Here is a 24,203-nt window from a genome sequence, read left to right as displayed (position 1 = left end):
GTGCATTAAGAGCATCTTATCATGAAGATGTTTCCGATACAAAGCTGGGATGGGCCGTAGGGCGCGTGTGGAGCGCCGTACGAATTCTTGATATCTCTACTTTGGAGTGCAGTAATTGGATAGTTTAGTGTCGTCGCAAATTTCTCAAAAAAGCTGTGAAATCTGTCGAATCGGACGGCGAGGATCTAACACCCGTCAACTCACGACGATCGTGGGCGACGACCAAGAGAAAAAGAAATGATATAGTGCTACTTCAGCCGCCAAACCAAACTCCGACTATTTTTTTTTTTTCGTGAGTAGCAAATTCCCATTTCCTAGAGAGAGAGAGAGATCGCAAATTCGCAATCGCAGACACGCCCCACGCACATGTTCCCGATTGTGTCTTCGAATTCTCTCTCTCACCGAAAATTCTCCATCGTTTCAGCTTTTCAGGTCCCACGGACTATACTCTCTATTTTTCGTTCATTTAGGGTTATTATTTCTAGCTTTACTATAGTGAAATTCACGTAAACTGAGTCGAATCTGTGACTACTTGTAGATCGGGGAGGAAGATTGGTGTACGGAGTGGTTGGGGATTTAATTTTGGGTGGATTTTGGAGTGAAAGTGTGGTTTTCGTTTCAGATCTGTGAAGTTATAGCTTTGTTTTGAGGGTTTTTTTCTGGGAAGTCGAATTAAATGCAGAGGCAGACTAGGTATTTGGAGAGATCGAACACCATGACCAGGGAGAAACGCGGCTTAGACCCTAGTGAGGGTGAAGAAGGGCAGCCGGAGAAGAAGCGACCTGCTCTTGCTAGGTACTCGTTTTCTTCATTTTTGTGTTTGGCTTAGGATTCTAGTTTATGGTTTCTATGAACTATTTTAGCTCAATTGGAACTGTATTTGGTGAATGTTTGTCAGTTTTCTTATGGAAAGAGTTTTGCTCAAAAAACCAAAGTATGAGAACTTGCGGTTACCGAGAGAATACCTCTACTTAAGGAACCATTTGCTGATTTTAGTGGAACTGGATTATCTGTTGCTATCTTACCAAAATAAGAAAAGATTATCTGTTGCTAATATTTTGTCCTATTCTGAAAATAAAATTGTAATTACAAACGTAGGAGTGGTAGAATTCAAACTTAAAGTAATGGTTCTTTCATTTCTTTATTTTGTAAACGTGAAATGGTCAATCAAATTTAGGGTTCTTAGAACCGGCAAGGTTTTGGTTGTTTGAGTTGCATACGGAAGTCTCTTCAACTGCATCTGGTGCAATATGTTTCTTGTCATGTCTGAAATCCTCAGGTTTATTTATTGTTAGGATTCAATAAGTTTGGTTAAGTCTTGGTTTGCCCACCCCAACGACTTGTATCCTGTCTCATTTATTGAGCATGGTCCCACCATCAAATGAGTATTACCAAAAGATTAGCTATGGCAAAAATTAGGGTGAACAGAAGATTATAACCCTTAAATCACTTAATTTTTTGATCACTTAAATTAGATTATGGGGAATATTTTGTATTTAAAAGGCAGCTTCACTAATGATGCTTAAAAGTACATCTGGTTTAGTTGATTTTTCCACCAGTTGCTACAACCAATCCATGTACAACAGGCTACAAAACCCAATAAGATTAAGCAAGCACATGAGGAATCTGTGCATCTGATAACTATATGGACGATTAATCTGTGCATCAGATCCCTGATTGCCTTCTTGATTTTTGCATGACCATTGTTTTAGTTGGAAGTTGGAACTTGCAAGTTGTAACCCATTCATGAGTGGGTCCCAATTCCTGAAACATGACAGGTGGCTGATTACATGGCTAAAGCCCATCTGCATTTCTTATCTCAAGACCCTAGATGCTCCCTTCTAGTTCATTTAAAGTTTTTAAGCATACTTATATTGAGCAAGAATGCAGGATAACTTAACTCTGGGGTTATGGGAATGTCTGACTGAGAAGAGAGATAGTAAAGGTATTCAATTAGCCCAATCAAATTACTTAGCTGCTTCTTGCTCAACAGTTCAAGCTGGGTAATTTTTTCACTTGTGTTTCTTGTTGATCTTTTTAGCACACTTTACAGTTAAAACTGTTGGCTTCTTTTAAGCAGGACCTTTATTCTCTTTTTCTTTCCCCCTTTTTCTTTGGTCTTTTTTTTTTTTTCTGTTTAGCTTGAAGCTTTATTTTGGTTTACCCGCAGAGATTGTATACTAAAGATCCATTTTATTGAAAAATAACATTGACATGCAGTGTCATTGTCGAAGCTCTCAAGGTCGACAGCTTGCAGAAACTTTGTTCATCACTGGAGCCCATTCTTCGTAGAGTTGTAAGATCAATGGCCTTGTGCTAGCACTACTTTTTTTTGATGCCTAACTATTCTACTGATATGCTTGGGAAAAAGTTTGGTAGTCCTTGTGGTTATATTGTGTGCGTAAATATGTTAAATGCTCAATTAAAGCTTTCCTTTTATCGTTACCAAGGTCCAAATCATATGATTTAAATTTTTTTCATGCTACTCTAAGCACTGTATGTTAGACTATGGCATTGTTGAAGTCTGTGTAGCAAGGGAATAAGAGAAGGGTTTTAGAGTGACCTGTTGGGAGAAGAAATAGAATAACTCCCTCTCCCAGTCAGCCACTATAAATAGGTGTATCTATTATGGATGAAATGTCTGATCTGATCCTATGTAAGTTGGGACAGCATACATAACAATAGGGAAAGAATGTAATGGAGCAATTAAATGTCTTGGTTAACTTACAAAGTTGAAAAGGGGATTTGGGTACTGTTGAGATTGTGAACTCTAGTGATTATTTTTAGGGTAAATTTCTAAAACTACCCTTATGGTTTAGCTAATTGATTAAGTGTACCCTTATTGTTTGAAAATTGACTAACACTGCCCTTATTGTTTCTAACAATTGACTAACTCTACCCCTGTCGTTAGTATCCGTTAATGCTCCGTCACAATCTACGCACATGTGACCCCACATGACCTATACAATTTTTTTAAAACCCAATATTGCCCTTGTACCTTGAGTCCCCACTCTCTCTCTAATAATACCTCCCCGTCTGCCTCTATCTCTCTCTGGTCTCTCCTTCCATTCTCAACCTCTCGTCTCTCTCTCCCCTCCGCCCCTCTGTTTTCGTTGGAAAAGGGCTCATCGTTGCTGTTGAAGCGAGAAGGGGGTGCTGCTGGTTCACCACTGTGTGCAGCTGCGTCTTCACTCTTCGGTGTTCGAAGAGGCCGTTGGTTCGTCGCTGTGTGCAGCTGCCAGCCTTCACAGGGGCTTGCAAATTATCAATCATCATCAAATGAACTCGTCCGACCACCAATGATATTTCCTATACGTTAACGGCGGAACTGAGGAAGCCTCCTTTGGGACAGAAGAGAAGAAACCCGCAGTTTGTTCCAGTGGTTGTGGTCGTGGTGTTCCGAGTCTCTGGTTGTGTCCAGTAGACTCGGCCGGGCAGATGATGGAAGAGCTCCAACTCCAACTCCAACTCCGATTCCAACTTCAACTTCGTCGCTTGTGGATTCCATTGCCATTGAAATCAAGTAGCTCTGGCATCCGTTGAGTAAAAGAGAGAGTTATGATCCAATCTCGTCGTAGGTTAATTCAAGTGAACAAAGCGCAGACGAAGTTGAGGTTGAAGTTTCCAGAAAACTGTAGTTGAGTGACGAAGTTGAGTGAGAGAGATTGAATCGTAGCTTTGGCATCCATTGAAGACGGAAGTTGAAGTTGAATCTGCAACTGTACCCACCACACCACTCCCTCACCAATGGTGCCGTTGAAGACAGAAGTTGAAGTTGAATCTACATCCGTCCAAGGTCCCTCACTCTCTTTCCTTGCAACTCTACGTCGGCAGATCTAGAACAGGGTGATGAGTGGATCGAGAAGAAGCTCAGGAAGAGATCGATTGGTAGATCTAGAACAGGGTGGCGAGCGGATCGAGAAGAAGTTCAGGAAGAGATCGTAGAAGAGGGTGGAAGAGCATAACTTGTTGCCGAGGTGGAAGGAGATGGAGCGAGCCAGGGAGGAGTGGGAGAGGATAGTGGAATAGAGATAGTTGGCGAGTATGAAGCTGGTGAACGAAGTGCCTGAAGGGATGGGAGATCCATCATATGGATGGCCGAACCCTGTAGGAAGGTTGGGCGAAATTTCAAAAATTTTTTTACTCCCATCTGGGAATCCTATTCCCAATTTAGAAAATTGCATTTTCAAGGTTCGTTCTTGTAACCAAATCGGACCAAATCTGAAACCAAAATTAGGGAGGGATATACCTGATACGAAATCCACGCAAGAATGCTCCTACCAACGTAGGTGTTCACACCCAAAGAGTGTACCAAATCCTCCCTCCACTGAAGATGACACAGCTTAGGATGAGGTAGGATCAGCAGGTAGGTCTTCACCAAGAACTTGGGATTCTTCAGCAAGAATCGAATGAGATAGTGAGCACAACTTCTAAATCATTTCTTCTGGTAAGAAACAATATCAAGATCAAATCTTGATCAAATCCAAGAACTAGAGATCGAATAGGGTAGGGCGGCAAGAGCAGGAAGAAAAAGAACTGAAGGCAAGATTAGTTTAACTGAGTTGTCTTCTCTCTGTATTGAGTGAGTGTGTTTTTCAGGTCCGCCCTGCTCTCTTATTTATAGCCTTAAAGAGACAACTTCCTAATCTCATTAGGAGTTTCCTGATCCAAATCTTTATTTGGATCTGGACTCTTTAAGTGATAAAGATAATCCCTTATCATATCTGCAGATAAAGATCAACCTTCCTAATCAAAATAGGAGTTCCTTGATCCAAATCTTTATTTGGATCTGGACTCTTTAAGTGGATAAGAGTAACCCTATTATCCTTATCTGTTGATCCAAATCCTAGATCCGCCCCTATTTAATTAATCTAATTAACCCAGTCTGAAATGGGCTTTTAGGCCCATTAAGCTTTCAGGCTCACTTCCTCTTTAATGTTGGCTAGCTTGGCTCTCTTTGTATGGCGTGGGACCCTATCATTGATCTACACATCAACCACATGGGTTCAGCCTAGCATCTGTTACAAGGCATGGCCGAATTCACTATTGAATACAATGGGCCCAACATTTACACTAAATGGTCCTTGGGTCCAGCCATTTTATGAAGGCCCAAGGACTGTGGGTAGATGCAAGATTAGCCCATCAGGTATAACCCTCAATGGTCTTACACTTAACCTCTCAGCCCATAGTGAGAGGTGCAGTGTTGTACTCTCTACTCACATGGATCCCGGGAATTAAAACCTTTTGCAAACATTTTGAAACCATAATATATATGTATATCTCTATATAATTATATTTAACAAAAACAAATTTCAACGGTTGAAATCAACTACCGACAGTTTAGGTTTCCATTAGAGAGAGTGCATCCCCGATTATTCACTTTGTCTGACAAAGGGGCTGATCCTGTCACTATGATCACCCACTCAGATGAATTCTTGGACTGTCCCAACATACCCAGGTTTTGACTCCCAATCCAACGCCTAGTGCAGTATCATAATTGAGTCTAGGGGTCAGGTGTAACATTCCAGTTTTGTCCATCTATCTCCAAGGTCTAGGGCAATACTGGAATTTTGGTCCGGTTCAGGGTTTCAAGAAAACTCACATTGCATCTACCTCAGGTCTCACCCTGGCAGCTGAGACAAGCCACCCCAACCAACTTGGCAGTACACCAGTTTAAACTAACACAAGTCTATCCAACGGTTGTGAAGGTTCTAAACTAACATGAGTCTCATATGTGTCCAGTTTAAGGGTATTACACAGAAACACCACAATAACATGAATCATATATGTACTTTATTCATTTACAATAGATGTCATAACGTACATCACGCTGATTGGAGCTAAGGGCAACACTATCTAACAGCTCCCACTTGCAGTTAGGTCCAATCGGGTATCAGCCGGAGTCCCATACTTTCCACATGTTTCTCAAACACTTTTTGTGTTAATGGCTTAGTCAATGGGTCTGTTACATTTTCCGTTGATGCTACCTTCTAATTCATGAATGAATTTCTTCATCCATATGGCTTCCTTGGCAGCTTCACTTGCGTCAATGTACTCGGCCTCGGTTGTGGAATCTGCAGTGGACCCTTGTTTGCTGCTTTTCCAGCTAACTGCACAGGACCCCACTGTAAAGATGTATCCAGATGTAGACTTTCTATCATCTGGGTCTGATTGGAAATCGACATCGGTATATCCAAGGATCTGTAGTGAATTACCATCGAATACCAGACAAGACTCTTTTGTCCTTCGAAGGTATTTTAGTATGTTTTTCATAGCGGTCCAATGTTCTTGTCCTGGGTTAGATTGATATCTACTTACCACACTCACTACTTGAGCAATGTCTGGCCGAGTGCACAACATGGCATACATGATGCTCCCTACGGCAGAGGCATAGGGAACCTCATGCCCTTAATCTTCTCAGGTGTCTTGGAAGACATACCCTTGGAGAGAGTGACTCCATGCTTGAAAGGAACATTTCCTTTCTTGGAGTTCTCCATACTGTATCTCTTGACTATTTTGTCAATATAAGTAGATTGGGATAATCCTATTATCCTCTTCGATCTATCTCTATAGAATCGAAGTCCCAAGATATAAGAGGCTTCTCCAAGATCTTTTATGGAGAATTGCTGCGAAAGCCATACTTTCACCTTAGTCAACATTCCTACATCATTCCCAATGAGTAGAATGTCGTCTACATACAGAACCAAGAACGTAACCTTATCCCCACTGGTCTTCTTGTAAACACAGGGCTCATCTGGATTCTGCTCAAAGTCAAACTATTTGACAGTAGAGTCAAACCGGATGTTCCAGCTCCTAGAAGCTTGCTTAAGTCCATATATGGATCGATTAAGTTTACATACCATGTGTTCATGACCAGCAACTATAAAACCTTGCGGTTGCTGCATATAGATACCTTTAGTAAGATCTCCATTCAGGAACGTGGTTTTGACATCTATTTGCCAAATCTCGTAGTCATGGTATGCTGCTACAGCTAGTAGGATCCTAATGGATTTAAGCATAGCCACAGGCGAAAAAGTTTCCTCATAATCGATTCCTTCTTTCTGAGTGTACTCTTTCGCCACAAGACGAGACTTGTAGGTCTCAACCTTACCATCGGGGCCTTTCTTCCTCTTATAGATCCATTTGCAACCAATTGCTTTTACCCTAGGGGGCGGATTTACTAGAGTCCAGACTCCATTGGTCTGCATTGAGTGCATCTTAGCTCTCATGTCATCTACCCACTTCAAGGAATTTATGCCCAACATAGTTTCTGTATAAGTCACGAGATCCTCTTCACCGGTCGTGGCTTCCACCAAGTAACTTTCTTGGTCATAGCCGTAACGAACTAGAGGCTTGGATTCTCGGGTTGACCTCCTAGGTTGGTTATTGACTAGAGCTTGTGGGACATCTCCCACTACTCCTAAGCTCTCCTCATCAAGAACAACTTTTTGACGGTGATTATTTAGGATGTAATCTTCCTCCAAGAAATGGGCATTTCGACTACAGAACACTTTCTGCTCTCTTGGGTCATAGAATAAGTACCCTGCAGAGCCTTTTGGGTAACCTATAAATAGGCAACTTGGTTTTAGATTCCAATTTGTCAGCGTTTGTTCTTTTAACATGTGCTGAACAACCCAAAATCTTCAAGTGTCTCACACTTGGTTTCTTACTGGTCCAAAGCTCATAGGGAGTCTTTGGAATGGATTTGGTTGGAACCCGGTTCAACACGTATATCGCAATCTCCAATGCGTAACCCCAAAAGAATGTGGGTAATTTCGAGAGTACGAGAAGTGATCGGACTATATCCAATAAAGTCCGGTTCCTCCTCTATGACACACCGTTTAATTGTGGTGTAGCAGGAGCTAGTTGTGATACTATCCCATTTTACTTTAAGTAGTCCCTGAATTCATCAGAGAGATATTCGCCTTGATCTGATCGAAGGGCCTTAATGTGTCTCCCCAATTGCTTCTCGACCTCTTGCCTGAACTCTTTGAACTTTTCAAAGGATTCAGACTTGTGTCTCATTAGGTACACGTAACCATACCGAGAGTGATCGTTAAATGTTATGAAATAAACGTGCTGGTTACGTGTCCTAACATTCATGGGACCACATACATCAGTATGTATAAGGTCAAGCGTGCTTGTTGATCTTTCAGGCTTACCATTAAATTGCCGTTTTGTCATCTTACCCTGAAGGCAAGGTTCACAAGTTGGGAGATCTTCTACAGTTAGAAAATCCAAAGGACCATCTTTTACCAACCTTGTGATACGATTTATGTTAATGTGGCCAAGTCGGTAATGCCACAGGCACATGGTATTAACTGTATCACGGGTTCTTTTCTTGGGGTTATTATTCGACGTAGTTTCGGTTATATTTGTTTCCAGAGAAGGATGGAGAACATAGAGACCATTCTCAAGTTCTCCATATGCGAGGAATTTCCTAGGGCTGTGGCTGTAGCTGTAACGCTTGCAGAAGTCCCCAAGTAAAGAATCACTTCACCGTCACTCAATCTTCTGCTTGTCCTGAACCCCTGTAATGTGTTAGATGCATGAGTAGAAGCCCCAGAGTCAATACACCAGGAAGCAGAAGTCACCAACATATTGGTTTCTATGACAAAGGATTCAAAATTACCTTGTTTCTTGGTCTCCAGGTACTGAGGACAGTTCCTCTTCTAGTGGCCGGTCTGTTTGCAGAAGTGACAGGCATCTAATGCCTTATCCTTCCTCTGCTTTTTAGGCTTGCTAGTTTTCTTCTAAGGTTTCTTCTTTGCCTTCTTCTTCTTTTTGCCCGATTTGCCACCTTCAACAAGCATGGCAATGGGCTCATCCTTCTTTATCAGTTTTTCGGCCCTCTACAACATATTGTTGAGTTCCTGAAGGCTAACATTTATCTTGTTCATATTGTAATTCATTATAAACTGATTGAAGGAAGGAGGCAAAGAGTTCAGGATGGCATCAACTTTGGTGACATGATCTAACCCAGATCCAAGAGCCTCTACTCATTGATATATCCCATCATCTTAAGACAATGGTCATGAACTAGCTGGTTCTTGTACACTTGTGCGGTCATAAACTGCTTTAGGACCTTTTGACGAGTAAAACGATTCTGCTCTTCATACATTGTACTTAGACTATCCAAGATATCTTTGGACACTTCGATCTGATCGAATTGTTGTTGTGTCTATTTGACACCTAGTGCAGTATCATAATCGAGTCTAGGGGTCAGGTATAACATTCTAGTTTTGCCCATCTATCTCCAAGGTCCAGGGCAGTACTGGAATTTTAGTTCGGTTCAGGGTTTCACGAAAACCCACACTACATGTACCTCAGGTCTCACCCTGGCAGTTGAGACAAGCCACCCCAACCAACTTAGCAGTACACCAGTGTTAGCCTTGGCAGGATAAATCTCTCCAAATCTATCCAACGGTTGTGAAGGTTCTAAACTAACATGAGTCTCATATGTGTCAAGTTTAAGGGTATTACACAGAAACACACCACAATAACATGAATCAAATATGTACTTTATTTATTTACAATAAATGTCATAATGCACATCACGCTGATTGGAGTTTAGGGCATGCATTGTCTAACAGTGCTGCAAGACCAAACCCATTTGATTTGAGTATGAAGCCATTGCGCGGAGGGGCTGTTGTCGGGTAGTGAACAGAGCACTTGTCTGTATCCGAGTGCGTGGAGGGGTCCGCTGTTGCTGCAACTTGCTGCAGCGGCGGTGATGAAACAGGGACGAGGGTGAATGGGGGGAGAGAGAACGAAGGGATGAAGAGAGGAGAGAAAGGGAGGGAGCCCTTCATCGGTGGCTGTCGTCACTTGTGACGGCTGTGCCGAGAGGGAGAGAGTATGAAGGGCTCGTCGCCTAGCCGAGCAGTCTTCGGGCAAACTAATAGTGGCCGCAGTCATTCTCTCTCATTCATCCCCTACTTCGAACGAAAAACAGCGGCGGTGGCACCCCTCCCAGCGATTCTCCAGGCCAAACAGCCCTTCGTTCTGAGAATGTGCAGCGACGATGATTTTGTCGTCAAAAACGCTAAAGAAATCACCGAAAAAACAAGATTTTAATCAAATCACAATACAGTTTGGTGATTTGGGGTGACTAAGAATATCACCAAAAAATAGCTTGGTGAAAGCTTCGTCACCGCTTTCGATGACTACTCAATACCAGTTACCTCATACCAAAATGATTGGAAGAAAAAATAAAGAACGTAAAAAAAAGGAAAATAACAGGGGAAAATTAATGACGATTGGACTTACCTGATCTTGAAATGGAATACTTGAAAAAGGAGAACAGGAGTCTCACAGCGACGACAAACTGTAGATTCTCCGGCAGGCAGAATCTGATGTTATGAAAGGGGTTTTTAGGTGCAAAAATGATAGGGATGTAAGTGCTGAAATCACTGAGTTCAGTGTTTCTTTCCCCTTTTCTGTTTTATTTTGAAAATTTGAAGAAGAATAAAGGGTAAAATAGTCTTTTTCGCCTTTCTGTTAACGGACGTTAACAACAGGGGTAGAGTTAGTCAATTGTCAGAAATAGTAAGGGTAGTGTTAGTCAATTTTCAAACAGTAAGGGTACACTTAGTCAATTAGCTAAACCATAAGGGTAGTTTAAGAAATTTACCCTTATTTTTATTAGGTTAATATACCCTGTGGTTTGACTAAACTACTTAAATATACTCTGATTTTCAAAACTACTTAAATATACCTTTTTTTAGATGGCCCCACTTGACACAAATAGGCGCTGTGTCAATGAAATGTTTAGGGCCATGTACGTGTGATATCATGTATGTAATAAGCTGTAATGGAACTGGGAACAAGAGACCAAGAAAGAAAGAAAGAAAGAAAGAAAGCATGGGAGAGGAAGAGAAGAAACCACCTAACCTGATTAGGAGAGAATAGAAAGCTCAAAACCCTCCTAATGCAGTCAGCCAAGTATTATTAAGCATAAAGATGTTGCAATTATAGAAATACCCCCAGTTACAATAAATCCTAGATAAGAGTGTCCTTTCTACTAAGATAAAAGTTGAAAGAATCACATGTGAGATTCTTTACAACCCGATGGGAGAGGGGGTGGCTCAATCTCTAGACCTATCCCACATGATAACTTAAGAATCACGTGCGGGAGAGGGGGAGGCTCGATTGGAGACGATAAGATTGGTCCAACATCGTCCCCATTGACTTAGAACATCTGGTAGAGGGCGAAATCTGGACAGTTATAGTGGACTAAACACTCTTCCTCTTTACAGGACAATCCCAACTCTTGGTATACAAGACAAGGTGCTCCCTTGTCACCTAGCCTCGCCTTGGTGCCTTGAAAACTATCAGTTGGATTTTAATTGGATAAGATGGAGTCAAATCCGCATCCAATCCGATTATTAATCGCATGTAGATTGCAAAATCTGAATTTGAGCTGGTTATGTAAACAAACCAAATCTAGGATAATCGGATCGAATGTTGGATTAGATCTCAGAGTGCCTTCTTTTAGGAAATGGTTCTCCAAAAAATCAATACTATGGTGTTCTTTAAAGAAAAAGGCCAAATTGGTGCATCTCCCCACATGTTTGTAACCTTTGTTTAAGGAGTAGTGAGACAATGGCTCATCTATTAATCTCCTCCTGTCCTTTTGTTTCCTATATTTGGATTTGGTTCTTCTCTTTCTTTGGTTGCAGGTGGAATCCTCAATTGAGTGTGGTGAACTCTTTTGACTCTAGCTTCTGCCAACAACCAAAGAAGAGGGATAGGGTGATGTGGAGAACAACAAGAGCAGCTCTTTTGACTCTAGCTTATGGTATCAAGTTGGATTAACATGAATTGATGAAACCAGCCCATAGCCCATCATAATAGCAATTTGAAGGCCCATACCAACCTAGAGAGAAGAATGCATTTGGCTTCCCTTTTTGTCAGCCTCTGGCCCCACATCAGTGTGCGTGCTCTTTGAAATAGATAATATTCATTCAAGTCTATAAAATGCTAACTTGTTTATATACAGGTTATATGATTAATGAACCCTTTACACTTTTCATTGTTATTTTGATTTGAGTGAAATACATATTCTTTTTGTGATCAATATAGAATTGAACATCATTCAGGGATTCATTGACATAATGACATGTTACCACATTTTTATTGATAAATCTTAAAATCCATTGCTTTTGTTGTGTTTAACATATTAATGCTTGCTATTTATGTCAGCAGATTAGTTCTCATGTCCATTCATAATTCGTTAAGTGTATAGTTGGCCATAGATGTTAAAAAGTGTTCTTTTTACTTTTTTTTTTTTTAATTTCTTGAGAGTGCACATGTTCCTTTTTGTTGATTTCTTCAATGGTGCTTTGATTTTTGTTCTTTATTGATTTTCACTTGAACTAAATGCTAACAGGTTAGTGAAGAAGTGGAGCGTGCTTTGGCAAAGTTAGGCCCAGCAAGACTTAACGGAAGGTATGAGATTTCTCTGATAGGTAGTAACCTTGATAGATGCATGGTCATAATTCTCTTAAAAGATCTTCGTTTTGTCGTTGCTTCTTATTTGTAGTTTTTGGAACATTTTAATTTGCTGCCTCCCACATCCCTCACACAGAAAGAAACAAAAAAGAAGAGAAGCAAAACAAAATGGAAAAAAATTATGGGGTAAAATCTGTTGTTTCTATGTTTCTTTTGATGCCTATTATATTATTTGATTAAACTGTTAACAGCCTCATCAGTATTGTGCTACACTGTTAAAACTCCCATTTATGAAGTTTGAATATTATCATAGCATTTTGTTTATTTCTATTTTACAAACTCTTAAACTCCTAATCCATTTTCTTTTAATAATAAGTTATTAGTTTGTCAGTACTAACTGTCATGCAGATATCAGTTTAATCATTGTAATGGTAAATTTGGTTCAGGTGCTACTCATATGGGATTGGCTACATGAATCCTGTTTTGCCATTCCATTCTGTTCAGTGGCTTATCATCATTAAGCTGTGGGCGCTTAAATCATTTATTATTATTTCCACCCAAGGCCTTTCAGACCTGCCCTACTTTCTCTCATTTTATCACCTACTGGAGTATGGAGATCCTTGTAGGTTCCTTTTTATGACTTCATTTTAACCCTGTCTTTACTAGTTTTACTACTCATTCGGTCCAGGTGCTTTCTTTTGCTAATTGTTTCTGTTTTACATCCTGGCTGATAGGACTCTGTTGTGTCTTAGTGATTCAACTACTTAGTTTTAACCGGAATCACACCCAAGGAAAAGAGTGGACAATTTTCTGTCAAATATTTTTATTAATTTTTGTTCTTATTAATTTTTGTTTTTATTAAATTTAATTAACTATATTAAGTTTTTAGTTTTAGTGGAATTTAAGTTGGGTTTAAATTAGTAAAAATTAATATAAAACTAATAATTGTTAGATAATTTTGTATTAGTCTTATATTAATTTTAAATGGATATTACTTTTAAAATTGTTTTAGTATTTTTTATTAATTAATTTATTTTTACTATATTAATAAAAATATTTTTTATCAATAACAACAATTAATAATTACTTTTATTTTATTTAAGTAATTTACTAATTTATTTTTTCTATGGTTAAATGAAATATAAACGGATTATAATTTTTATGATGTTTTATTCAATGTTTTCATTTTTCAACCTGTCATTGACTCGAATGGTTGAACTGTTCAAACTGTCACTTGGCCCTATTTCTAATTTTGGGTTTCCTAAAACCCACTATTTTGTCAAAAACCATTGATTTGACCAAAACTTGTTTGACCTGTGCTGGGTGGGTAATTGAACCCTTGACCCTTTTGACCCAATCATTGGATCACAAGTTATTGAAAACTTCTGGAAGACATAACTTTATGCTTGGTTGTCCGATTGGGCAACCTGTGTGATCTTTGCAACACCACTATACAAAAAAAAAACTCAATTTTTGGCCTCAATTTTTAATTTCAGCTCTTTTATTTATGAAAATTAAAAACTAAAATAAAAGTACAAATTATATCTAAAACAATATACATACACACTATAATATAATTATATTGTATAGTATTATACATATACAGATGAATCATTGAACTGTGACCTGGAGGCAAAAACTATTTAGCCTCCAAGTCAGTTTTTAAAACATTGGTTTTATTTGTTGAGTGAAGTAAATAATATTTATTCTAAAATGCAAATTAATTGGTTAATTAACAAATTAACTATCTTTTAAATGGAAGTAGATTATTTAGCCTAATTTTATATCATTTAACATCTCCATTTCAATATAATCAATTTTTATTAATAATTATAGTTTAATGTAAATATATCTGAAGCTAATGAATTAGTGGAGTAATGGATAGGAGAGAGAAATAGTGGCATGAGTTATTGAAGGAAAGTTAATTACATAATTAATGAGGAGAGAGAGAGTTTATGGTGAGTTAATGAGGGGATATAAAAGTCTTAAAGGTGATTGGCCACTTGAGTTGGTTTGTTCAATTTTAAAATTAGAAAAATTAAAAAAAAAAAACTAGAAGAAAGGCAGGCCATTTGCCACTACATTGCAGCTTCTTTTCATTGGTCCAGACTAGAATTATGGGTATTTTTAGTATAAGAAGCTGCTGCCCAGCAACTGTGGAGGAGTTTCTAAAGGGGCGGTACTTGGAGGGATGATTTGAAAAGGGAAAGTTGCTTGGAGTATAATTACGGCAGCCATTTTTGGGTTATTTGGCAGGAAAGAAATGAGAGGGTTTTTCACGATCAGCAGTATTCAGTTGGTACAGTTGTCCAAAAATAGTTGGAAAGTTATTTTCTCGGTTGAGTATGCATAAGCACTTTAAAGGAAGAAACTGTAGTACATTTTTTGCACATGAAAGTCTTTTTATCAACCATTCAGAGGGATGGTAGTGTTATTAAGGAATGGGGAAATTTTTGTAATTTTCCCATTGACAACCTCTAGTTGTACAAGGATTTTATTTTGATATTAATGAAGGCTCCATTTGGAAGGAGTACAAGTACAAATATGTAGAACTCCAAACCTTGTATTTTGTATGTATTTGTACTGCATATTTGTATTTGTACTCCTTCCAAACTGAGCCGAAATGACAATACTTTGCCTTTTATCAGAAAAAAAAAGAAGGAAGGTTAATCATAACATACTCTCAGGTTGTCAGTATGAATATGAATGAAGGCTACATGCAATACCAGCTTGAAGGTTCTAACAGATTAAATAGGACATTTGACTGCCATTTGATGTTAGGGGCATTGGCTGAGAGGATTTTTGGCAAGATTACATAAATGCTTCCTGCTTCATTTCTATTAGATGGTGACTCTACTGTATGGGTGGTCATGTTGGAGATGAAGTGCTAAACTGGTAATTGAATTAGTTTATTGAAGAAAGGCTAAATTAATATAACTTCTGTAGCTGGGAGAAGTTGATGTCTCATCAAATTTATGGTATTCTGGACTGAAATTGCACCAACTGATACTTCATTTTTATCCAAGGGATGCTTTATGTGGGATAAATAAACCTCAATAGCATTTAAATCTCCTAATTCCTAAATTGTCTAGTATTTCAAATCCTTTTAGAGTTCATAAAATATTAGTGAGTGGGCATATAAAAGAGTAAAGTAATATTGACATAAAGCTGATGTTTTTCATGTTGATCCCTTGGCTTCATGTCAAGTGTTTTACCTTATGATTTTTGTGTTTCAGATTCTCATCTTCAATTCCTTGTTTATGGTGTATTTGAGTAGCAGAATTTTTATCTGGTTTTGTTAAGGACTTTAAGGTCAAATACTATTGGTATTAATCCTACACTAGCCAGTTAACAAATTGTTGGTTATTTTTCTTTATGGTTCAAGAGTATTGTGTTACGAGATTTGAAAAACATAGAATTTATGTATTTAATCCATACTTGTAGTTAGCTATATGGTTACATTATTCTCATTTTATTCTATGTCATGGCTATCACTCTGTTAATTGTTCTTCTGTTGATGATCATTATTTGATATATTTTGTTTCTAACTCTTTAGGATTTAAGAAAATGCAGGTCTTCTCCAAAACAAATAGAAGGACCTGATGGGAGGAACTTGCAGCTGCACTTCAGGTCAAGGCTGTCTCTCCCCCTTTTTACTGGGGGTAAAGTAGAGGGGGAGCAGGGCACTGCAGTCCATGTTGTCTTGCTTGATGCAAACACAGGTCATGTTGTCACGACAGGGCCAGAGGCCTCAGTAAAATTGGATGTTGTTGTGCTTGAAGGTGACTTTAACAACGAGGATGATGATGGCTGGACTCAGGAAGACTTTGAAAGCCATGTGGTGAAAGAGCGTGAAGGAAAGAGGCCTCTTCTTACTGGAGATTTGCAAGTAACACTGAAGGAAGGTGTAGGAACTCTAGGAGAGCTGACATTTACAGACAACTCAAGTTGGATAAGGAGCAGGAAATTCAGGCTTGGATTAAAGGTTGCATCAGGCTTCTGTGAGGGTATTCGTATTCGTGAAGCAAAAACAGATGCTTTTACTGTTAAGGATCATAGAGGAGAACGTATGATAAACTCTCACTGTTATCATTGAATTTCTTTGTTACAACACTTTCGCATAATGCTAATATGCATTTTCTTTTCATTCTAGTATACAAGAAGCACTATCCACCTGCATTAAATGATGAAGTGTGGAGACTGGAGAAGATTGGCAAGGATGGATCATTCCACAAGAGGTTGAATAAGGCTGGTATATTCACAGTTGAAGATTTTCTTAGATTTGTGGTTAGAGACCAACAAGGACTGCGAAATGTAAGAATGTCACACTCTATTGTTGGATTATTTAATCCATATCTTTGAGTTTTTTCTCTGATTTTTCTATTTTGTGGTTGTAGATTCTTGGAAGTGGCATGTCAAATAAGATGTGGGAGGTTCTTGTAGAGCATGCAAAGACTTGTGTCTTGAGTGGGAAGCTCTATGTTTACTATCCTGATGACACAAGGAATGTTGGTGTTGTTTTTAACAATATCTATGAGTTGAGTGGCCTTATTGCAGGTGGACAATATTATTCAGCTGATTCTCTTTCTGAAAATCAGAAGGTTAGTATCATATATTCCCGGGTGCGATTTCTGCATACACTACAGGGTTTCATGAAATGCTAGGTTGTTGATTTGGTCTTTTAAATTCAATCCGAGAGCAATCTGCTGGACTGCTATACATTTCAGGCTTCTCTAAGTCTAAACCACCTAATTCAAGCAAAGAATATTTCTGTTCCTCTTTTGTCCGGACTACTACATGAGCAATTCATTCTGACTCGAATTAGAATTGTGATCATGATGGCTCATTTTTTTTTTATGAATATAATTTTTTTTGATGAATAGATCATGATGGATCATTTCAGGTTTTTGTTGATTCCTTGGTGAAGAAGGCATATGAGAATTGGGGGCAAGTCATAGAGTATGATGGGAAGGCACTTTTGAGCTATAAGCAGAACAAGAGGTCAAGTTCTAGAAATGAGCTTCCAATGGCTCCAACAGATTATGCTAATTCATTTGATCAACAAGTCTCTGTACCTCGCCTTCCTGTTCCTTCAGAGCAGTCTTCGATGGATTCAGGCCTGAATGTTGGTGGTAAGCAATTTTTGTAACGTGAATGGTTCGTACTCTGTGTGGGTGGGTGGGTCCCTCATAAGTCATAACATGCCACGACACATTGGTTCACATAAAATAAAAGCATAAATAGATTATTGTCAACCAACAGATATATAATAGTATTTTTTGAATATTTTTCTACTACAAAAGGAACTTTTTTTCCACCTTCCAATTAAATATTGTAAAATCCTAGTTAAAATATTAGGGTATGGGCTTGGTTGAGCATTTGTTAAAATTTGATCTCAGCCTGAAGGCCCAGGCCCGATGCTGTCTAAATTCTTTGATTGGGCAGGAAGCCCTTCCCCTCCCCTTCCAGAAAGCTTTAAAAAAGAATAACCTTGTAAGATGTCGTAAGTTGCACATTACTTTGACTTGCATATGCTGTTTTGAGTTTCAGGATATAATGATAATCATCTGGTCACTGGATATCCAACCCAGTCACAAGTAAACTCCAGTGCTCATATTCAGTTTGACAGCAATTCGTTTGCAACTCAAAGCCAGATGATCAGCACTTCACATCAAGCACAAATTCCAAGAAATGATGACATTGTTGGGTTGGCCTTGGGGCCACCTCAATCTTCAACAACAGGGTTCGAGAATGTAGGTCCATCTATTCAGGCATCAAATGCAACTTATGATGATTGGCCCCATAACCGAGAAAATGGGGGAGTTGAAGGCTTCTTCTCAGAGGAAGAGATACGCATGAGAAGTCATGAGATGCTTGAGAACGAAGACATGCAGCACCTACTTCGTATCTTTAGCATGGGTGGCCATGCTGCTGTAAGTGTACCTGATGATGGTGGCTACTCATACTCGTACATGCCATCCCCATCACCAAACTTTAGTTTTGATGAGGATCGTTCGCGTCCATCGGGAAAGGCTGTTGTAGGATGGCTCAAACTCAAAGCAGCTTTAAGGTGGGGCATTTTTATCAGGAAGCAAGCAGCAGAGAGGCGAGCACAACTTGTTGAGTTGGACGATTAGTGGATATGTTAGTGGGGATTGTTGTGGTCTTTACATGTTATGCCTCAACAGTCTGACTTCCTATTGGACCCCTTTTCTGACCCAAGCTTGGTAGGTTGTAGATGGGTCTTTCTGTCATTGCTGGGGCTCTGATTGAGTTGGAATTGTTATCGGGCAGCTGGGAATCTCTGCTTGTACAGTTCTTGCCTGTACAGTAAGTTTGTTTCTTCTCTACGATCCTTATTAATTGTGTTTCATTCATTAAGATGATCTATCTATCCATCTCTCTCTCTCTCTCTCTCCAAAATTTGCTTTCTTGGTTTTGGGTTCAAGTCCTGGGCTTCCTATGGACCCTTAACAAATGTTAAGAGGCTGATTTCTAGTTCAAACACGTATCTTTACTGGGATGTATTCTGTATGATGAAGTATTTGACTGGTTTCTAGATTAGAGATGTAGCCACCAGATGTGTTCTGATGGTTCTTAAATGTAATTCACGTTTTAATGAGAATATGAAGCAAGGCATGCATGGCAATGGGCACAATAAACTTATATATCTTCTTGGTTAAAAAAATCTTCTATCTTTTTTAAGGTTATGCCATCTGTTATAACTTTTATGTAAAATAATATACACTAAAATTGCTCGAGGACTCCTCGCAGGTTTTCAAAGTGCTTATTTTGCAGTTATAATGGATCTTCTTATTTTTGATAGACAACAATTATAATGCATCTTGGTAATTCAATGCTAAATGCTATGATGGCAGGCTATGGCTCGTTTACAAATTAAAGTAGAGGTTAAGTAATGCTTTGTTTAATGATATTGCTGGGTGCTGCTGATAAAAAAATGTTGGGTGGTGTTTGGTTCTACTGATATAACTACCATCAGTACAGTAGAAAAGTAAAAACGTATATTTGATTTTCCATTTTAAAGTAAATGAAACTTATAACCGGTTAGCTTACGTGACAATTTGTTTTCTGGTACGTAGCCATAAATTTGAAGGAATTTCTCAGTTAGTAAGGTCTGGAGCTGGTTGTAGTGGAGACTTTGTGATCGATTACCACCTTCACACAGCTCTTGTTTGGTGGTATTGATGGCATTTGAAAAGCAGAACAGTATTAATAAATTACTCTGAGAATTTGTTACTTTCTGCTTATTTTTTGACATTTGATTGCTGAAAATGTTCAAAAATTTGAATATTGAGTTCTATGAAATGACACTTGACTATTTTACACTTGGGCTCCATTCGTTTGGTACATTCGTTTAACGGTGAATAAGAGGGGAAAGTTGGTTATCTTTTTCCCATTGATCAACTCAAGGTTCAAAGTATCGTTACGTATCGGTCCGAATCGGCCTATACATATTGTTTTGGGACCCTTCCGATATGTCCCTATAGTGGGTGTATCGGGGGTCTGACCGGTTCAGGGGATGGAGGGGTCCTAGATTAGCTCCTTTGAACTAGTTTTGAAAAAAAAAAGTAAAAAAACAAGTATTGAAACGCTCGATATGCCCCTATTGGTGTATCGAGCGTATCAATATTTTGAACATTGGATCAACTTACATTGTTCGTTTTGCATTAAATATTGGGCTTCAGTAAAGAGAGTTTCATTTACTTAGATAAAATTTATCAATTTTCTAAGTGGATTAGTAATTTTTTCATTTGGGAGAAAAGTCTATAAAATATAATGGTACGAGTTTGACCGTTTTACCATTAGCTTTTTATAGGTAAAAGGTTATTATATTAATTATTTGAGAATGAAAAGAACATGAGCAAGTGAACTTATTGGGGCAAGTGTTACTCAGGAAACATTTACTTGAGTAAATGCACTTATCTGGGTAAGTGAGAAATTTGTAAATGAATATGGCCTTAAGGGGAGAATGTTTAACTATTTAATAAATTGATCAACAATTAATAAAATGATTAAGAATTTAATAATTTTTAATAAATATAAAAAAATTAATAATTTTTATTTACAATGAATTAAACTAATTAAAAATTTAATAAATTGATTAAAAATAATAAAACAATTTAAATGCTAAGTATATCTTTAAAAAGTGATTAAAAATTAACAAAATGATGTATTGATGAAATGATTAAAAACTAATAACATGATTAAAAAATAATAAAACATAAAAAATAAAAAATGATTTTAAATTAATGTGTAAAAAATTAATATTTGATAAAAAGATAATTAAGAAATCAACAAAATTATTAGATAACAATAAAATCATTAAAAATTAAACAATGGTTAAAAATTAGGGTAAAATATAAAAACCTCCCCTGAAGTTTCTCACAATCATAAAAACCTCCCATCTAGTTTCATTTTAATAAATACCTCCCCTGAACTTTTGAAAAACTTGACAAAAACCTCCCTTCCGTCACCTTCCCAGACGGAAAACGTTAAACTAATGTAGCAGTTTGTTCCAAATACCATTCTACCCTTTTAAGCAACTCGTGTAACTGATTGAACTGAAATTAACCCCTGAGTAGATCTAGTAGAAAATCAGCTGGATTGACGAGATTAACCCCCGGCATGTAATCGATAGAACCGAAATATTCGAGTGCCCGAGACGTGCTATCACTGTATATCGGGCACCCATCCGATAACACCACTAGATTATCGAACATCCGGTACAGTCGGGTTGATGGCTGATGTATCATCATCACCACCGTTCTTCCGCTTCTTGCGAGCCCCTGCAATGTTGCCACGATACGCTGAGTGGTGGTGGAGTTGAGCCCCGACGTGGGTTCATCTAGCAACAACAGACTTGGGTTCACCAGCATCTCTTGCTCGATACTGACCCACTTGTAGGTGATGCTGCCGGAGAACTTCCCCGGCGTAGGTTAGCGTCTCCAACACGGTGAGGTGGGGATATAGTACGCCATCTTGTGACACAAACCCTATCTTGCGCTTTATGGAGTCGGAGAAGGTCTGCCCATTGTAGGTGATGCTGCCGGAGAACTTGCCTGGAAGCCTGCTTGCTAGGGCCGTCAAGAGCGTCGTTTTCCCGTTGCCGGATGGGCTGAGCAATGCTAGGAGGTCGCTCGGTTGGACAACCCTAGTAACGTCGTTGAGTATGGTGCGCTCAGCAGGCTTGGGTTCCGGTGCAGAAAACCAACATCCACCGGACTTCTTCAGCTTTATGCTATAGCTCACATCTTCAAATTGCAAAGAACAAATGCATGTATGACGAAATTAAAATTCAATGATCCATATTTAACTTGAGAGCATGAAGAGCATAAGCTTCATCTGATTATCTTAAGTGTGATAGGGCGCAATGACCCACGTAGTAGTGAGCACTGGCCGCCCATGGCTGCCTGCAGCTGCTCAGGCATCTAATCCTCCAAAGACGGGCTGATGTTACTGGACAAAGCAGGCAGCACAGAGCATGGCATGCCCATGATATTGTTCGAGTTGCGGTTCACAATGGGGACATTATTGTTAGACCCATTAGTACTGATTCCAAGCTCTTGCTCAGGGGGACGCATAATCTTGTCTAGAGTAGTCTAGAGAGAAGGTGATCAAGAAAACAAATTAAATGGGTTTGGAAGACAAAGATGAAGTAAGGTCAGACAGACGGAGAGAGAGAAAGACATTTCAGAGGTCGTGGACGTTTCAGCTCTTCCAAACCATTTCAAACAGCGGGTAGGAGGCCAAACGTCTTCTTTATTGTGAAAAAACAAGTGTTAACAAAAAAAAAAGTAAAAACACTCAAAAAACTAATCAGGTCAGCACATGACCCGTCTGATAGTTCGGGTGAAGAAGACGACCTACACGGGTCAGTGAGACTTGTTTTCGAAAAGCCTGAATATGAAATGACGGGTCTAGCCGATCCGGCCCATACAACCAAACCCGTGCATCATACGGGTCTAATTCGTGTATTACACGGGTTGCTTAAAAGTGTAGAATGGGTATTTGGAAGAAACTACTACATCAGTTTAACGTTTTCCGTTTGGGAAGGTAACGAAAGGGAGGTTTTTGTCAATTTTCTCAAAAGTTCAGGGGAGATATTTATTAAAATGAAACTAGAGGGGAGGTTTTTGTATTTTACCCTAAAAATTAATATCATTATTACATGATTAAAAGGTATTGGCTTGATTGAAAATTAATAAAAAAGGTGAAAAGTTAATAAATGATGAAATTTAATTTAATATATTGACTAAAAAAAATAACAAAATGATTATAATATGTTTTTTAACAAAAAGAGATCAATCTTTCATTGATAGCATTAAACTTTGTATAGGAAATCTATGTCGAGGATTATGAAAATGTGTCCATTTTTCAAGTAGAAAAAGCAAGTATTCAAAAAAAAAAAAAAGGAAGTAGATGTGCCACACCTTTCTTGGTGAAGCTTGTCTTCTCTTTTGACTTGCTTCTTTGATTGATGTAACACATCATCACCTGTTCTTAACCTGTAAGACTTAGAACAATATTAGTACTAAGGATTAAAGTATCGGTATTGGACAACTTGAATACGAATGGATACACTTTGGAAACACTTAGATACAGACGAAAACATGGAAACACATGGATACACTAGGAAAATGAATATAAATTCTATAAATATATTACTAACTGTAAGTACATGTGGTTCATCATCATCGCGATTATGGTGACGACGTCAAAGGAAAATCATGTGGAGAAATCTAGGCTGGGACACCCCTATAATGGCACAGAAACACTCCACCAAAAAAAAAAAAAAACAGCAAAAATCTCAAGCACCTACTGTAAGTGTGGTGGTGAGGCTAGATAGGGTGGTCTCCTTGAAGGATGAAGAAGGATTAGGGCCAAAGTCTATAAGGGAAATAATGGATAAACTCCTGCTCCTAGTGAATCTAAGCAAAGTCGGGTAGTAAGGGTGATTGAAGAGAATGTCCCTAGTTGTACTTTACAACCTTTTTTTATAAGGGAGATCCCAAGACTTCAAGGAGAAGGATCCAAAAAAGGGTTTGATTTCTATTAAGAAAGGGAATCCTTGTCTTTATGTCACTTATCAAGGGAACGCCATTGGGGTTTCGCCACGTGTCCGATGAGATCCTCTAAAGACAAAGTTCCCTTTTCCTTGAGTATTCTCACCTAGTACATATAGGCTACATCTCGTCATGGGTTTCCTTGTGGCCACGTGGCAAAGGCGGGATTTGGGTTTAACTGGCGTATTTGATTGTGTGCTCAATCACCCTCGAGGTGCTACGTCACAACTTCCTTGAGCCTTAGGTTTAGGGTGGCTTTTGGGCTCATTACAGGCTTGAGACAGCTTGTTGAGCTCATCACAAGATTGAGATGGCCATTTGGACTCGTCGCAAGTATGGGATGATCTTTGAGCTCTCTTTGGACTTATCGCAGGTTTTTAAATGGCTTCTAGGGCATTATGTATGCATATGTAGTCTTATTTTGACACCTCTAGTGTGATTGGGTTGTTGAGGAACTATATGTACTTATACCTACGATGAGAAAGAGAAGTCACCCGAGGCATGCGATGGACATAAAACACCTTTTTGGGATTTGCAATAAGCATAGAGAAAACATTAGAAACCTGTGATGAGCGACGAACAATAATATAGATTAGTGACGAATGAAAGATGACATCACGTGTCTGTAACAAACCCGAACACACTAACTAGACCAAGATCCTGTCT

General features: G+C 38.7%; 1 protein-coding gene and 1 pseudogene across 5 annotated transcripts; one reads left to right on the top strand and one right to left on the bottom strand.

The window, feature by feature from the left end:
* On the top strand, positions 1-19,141 carry LOC104603183 (calmodulin-binding protein 60 C). Of its 5 annotated transcripts, XM_088893227.1 has the most exons (10): positions 273-432; positions 539-795; positions 2,221-2,296; positions 11,682-11,935; positions 12,392-12,450; positions 16,018-16,520; positions 16,607-16,767; positions 16,851-17,054; positions 17,357-17,585; positions 18,004-19,141. In XM_088893227.1, the coding sequence occupies exons 4-10, from the start codon at positions 11,891-11,893 to the stop codon at positions 18,588-18,590; spliced, it is 1,788 nt and encodes a 595-aa protein (XP_088749353.1). In that variant the 5' UTR covers positions 273-432; positions 539-795; positions 2,221-2,296; positions 11,682-11,890; the 3' UTR covers positions 18,591-19,141. The 5 variants fall into 5 exon arrangements, with proteins under 5 accessions (XP_088749352.1, XP_088749353.1, XP_019054271.1 ...); XM_019198726.2 differs by lacking the exon at positions 11,682-11,935 and having other exon boundaries at positions 16,027-16,520; XM_010267155.3 differs by lacking the exon at positions 11,682-11,935.
* Positions 19,142-21,041: 1,900 nt separating this feature from the next.
* LOC148789844 (ABC transporter G family member 21 pseudogene) lies at positions 21,042-21,902 on the bottom strand (annotated as a pseudogene).
* Between the last annotated feature and the right edge of the window lie 2,301 nt (positions 21,903-24,203).

The sequence above is a fragment of the Nelumbo nucifera genome, chromosome 8 (genome assembly GCF_055504915.1).
Source record: "Nelumbo nucifera cultivar China Antique chromosome 8, China Antique-T2T, whole genome shotgun sequence".
Lineage (NCBI taxonomy): Eukaryota > Viridiplantae > Streptophyta > Magnoliopsida > Proteales > Nelumbonaceae > Nelumbo > Nelumbo nucifera.
Note: the sequence above shows the minus strand (reverse complement) of the source record. Positions and strands in the feature narration are given on the sequence as shown.

Bases quoted from the DNA above. Each gene is read 5' to 3' on its own strand.
- LOC104603183 (XM_010267155.3), top strand. From the start codon at position 677: ATGCAGAGGCAGACTAGGTATTTGGAGAGATCGAACACCATGACCAGG. The intron at 2,297-12,391 runs GTAAGATCAATG...AAATGCTAACAG, and splicing joins AGCCCATTCTTCGTAGAGTT to GTTAGTGAAGAAGTGGAGCG. The intron at 17,055-17,356 runs GTTAGTATCATA...GGATCATTTCAG, and splicing joins CTCTTTCTGAAAATCAGAAG to GTTTTTGTTGATTCCTTGGT.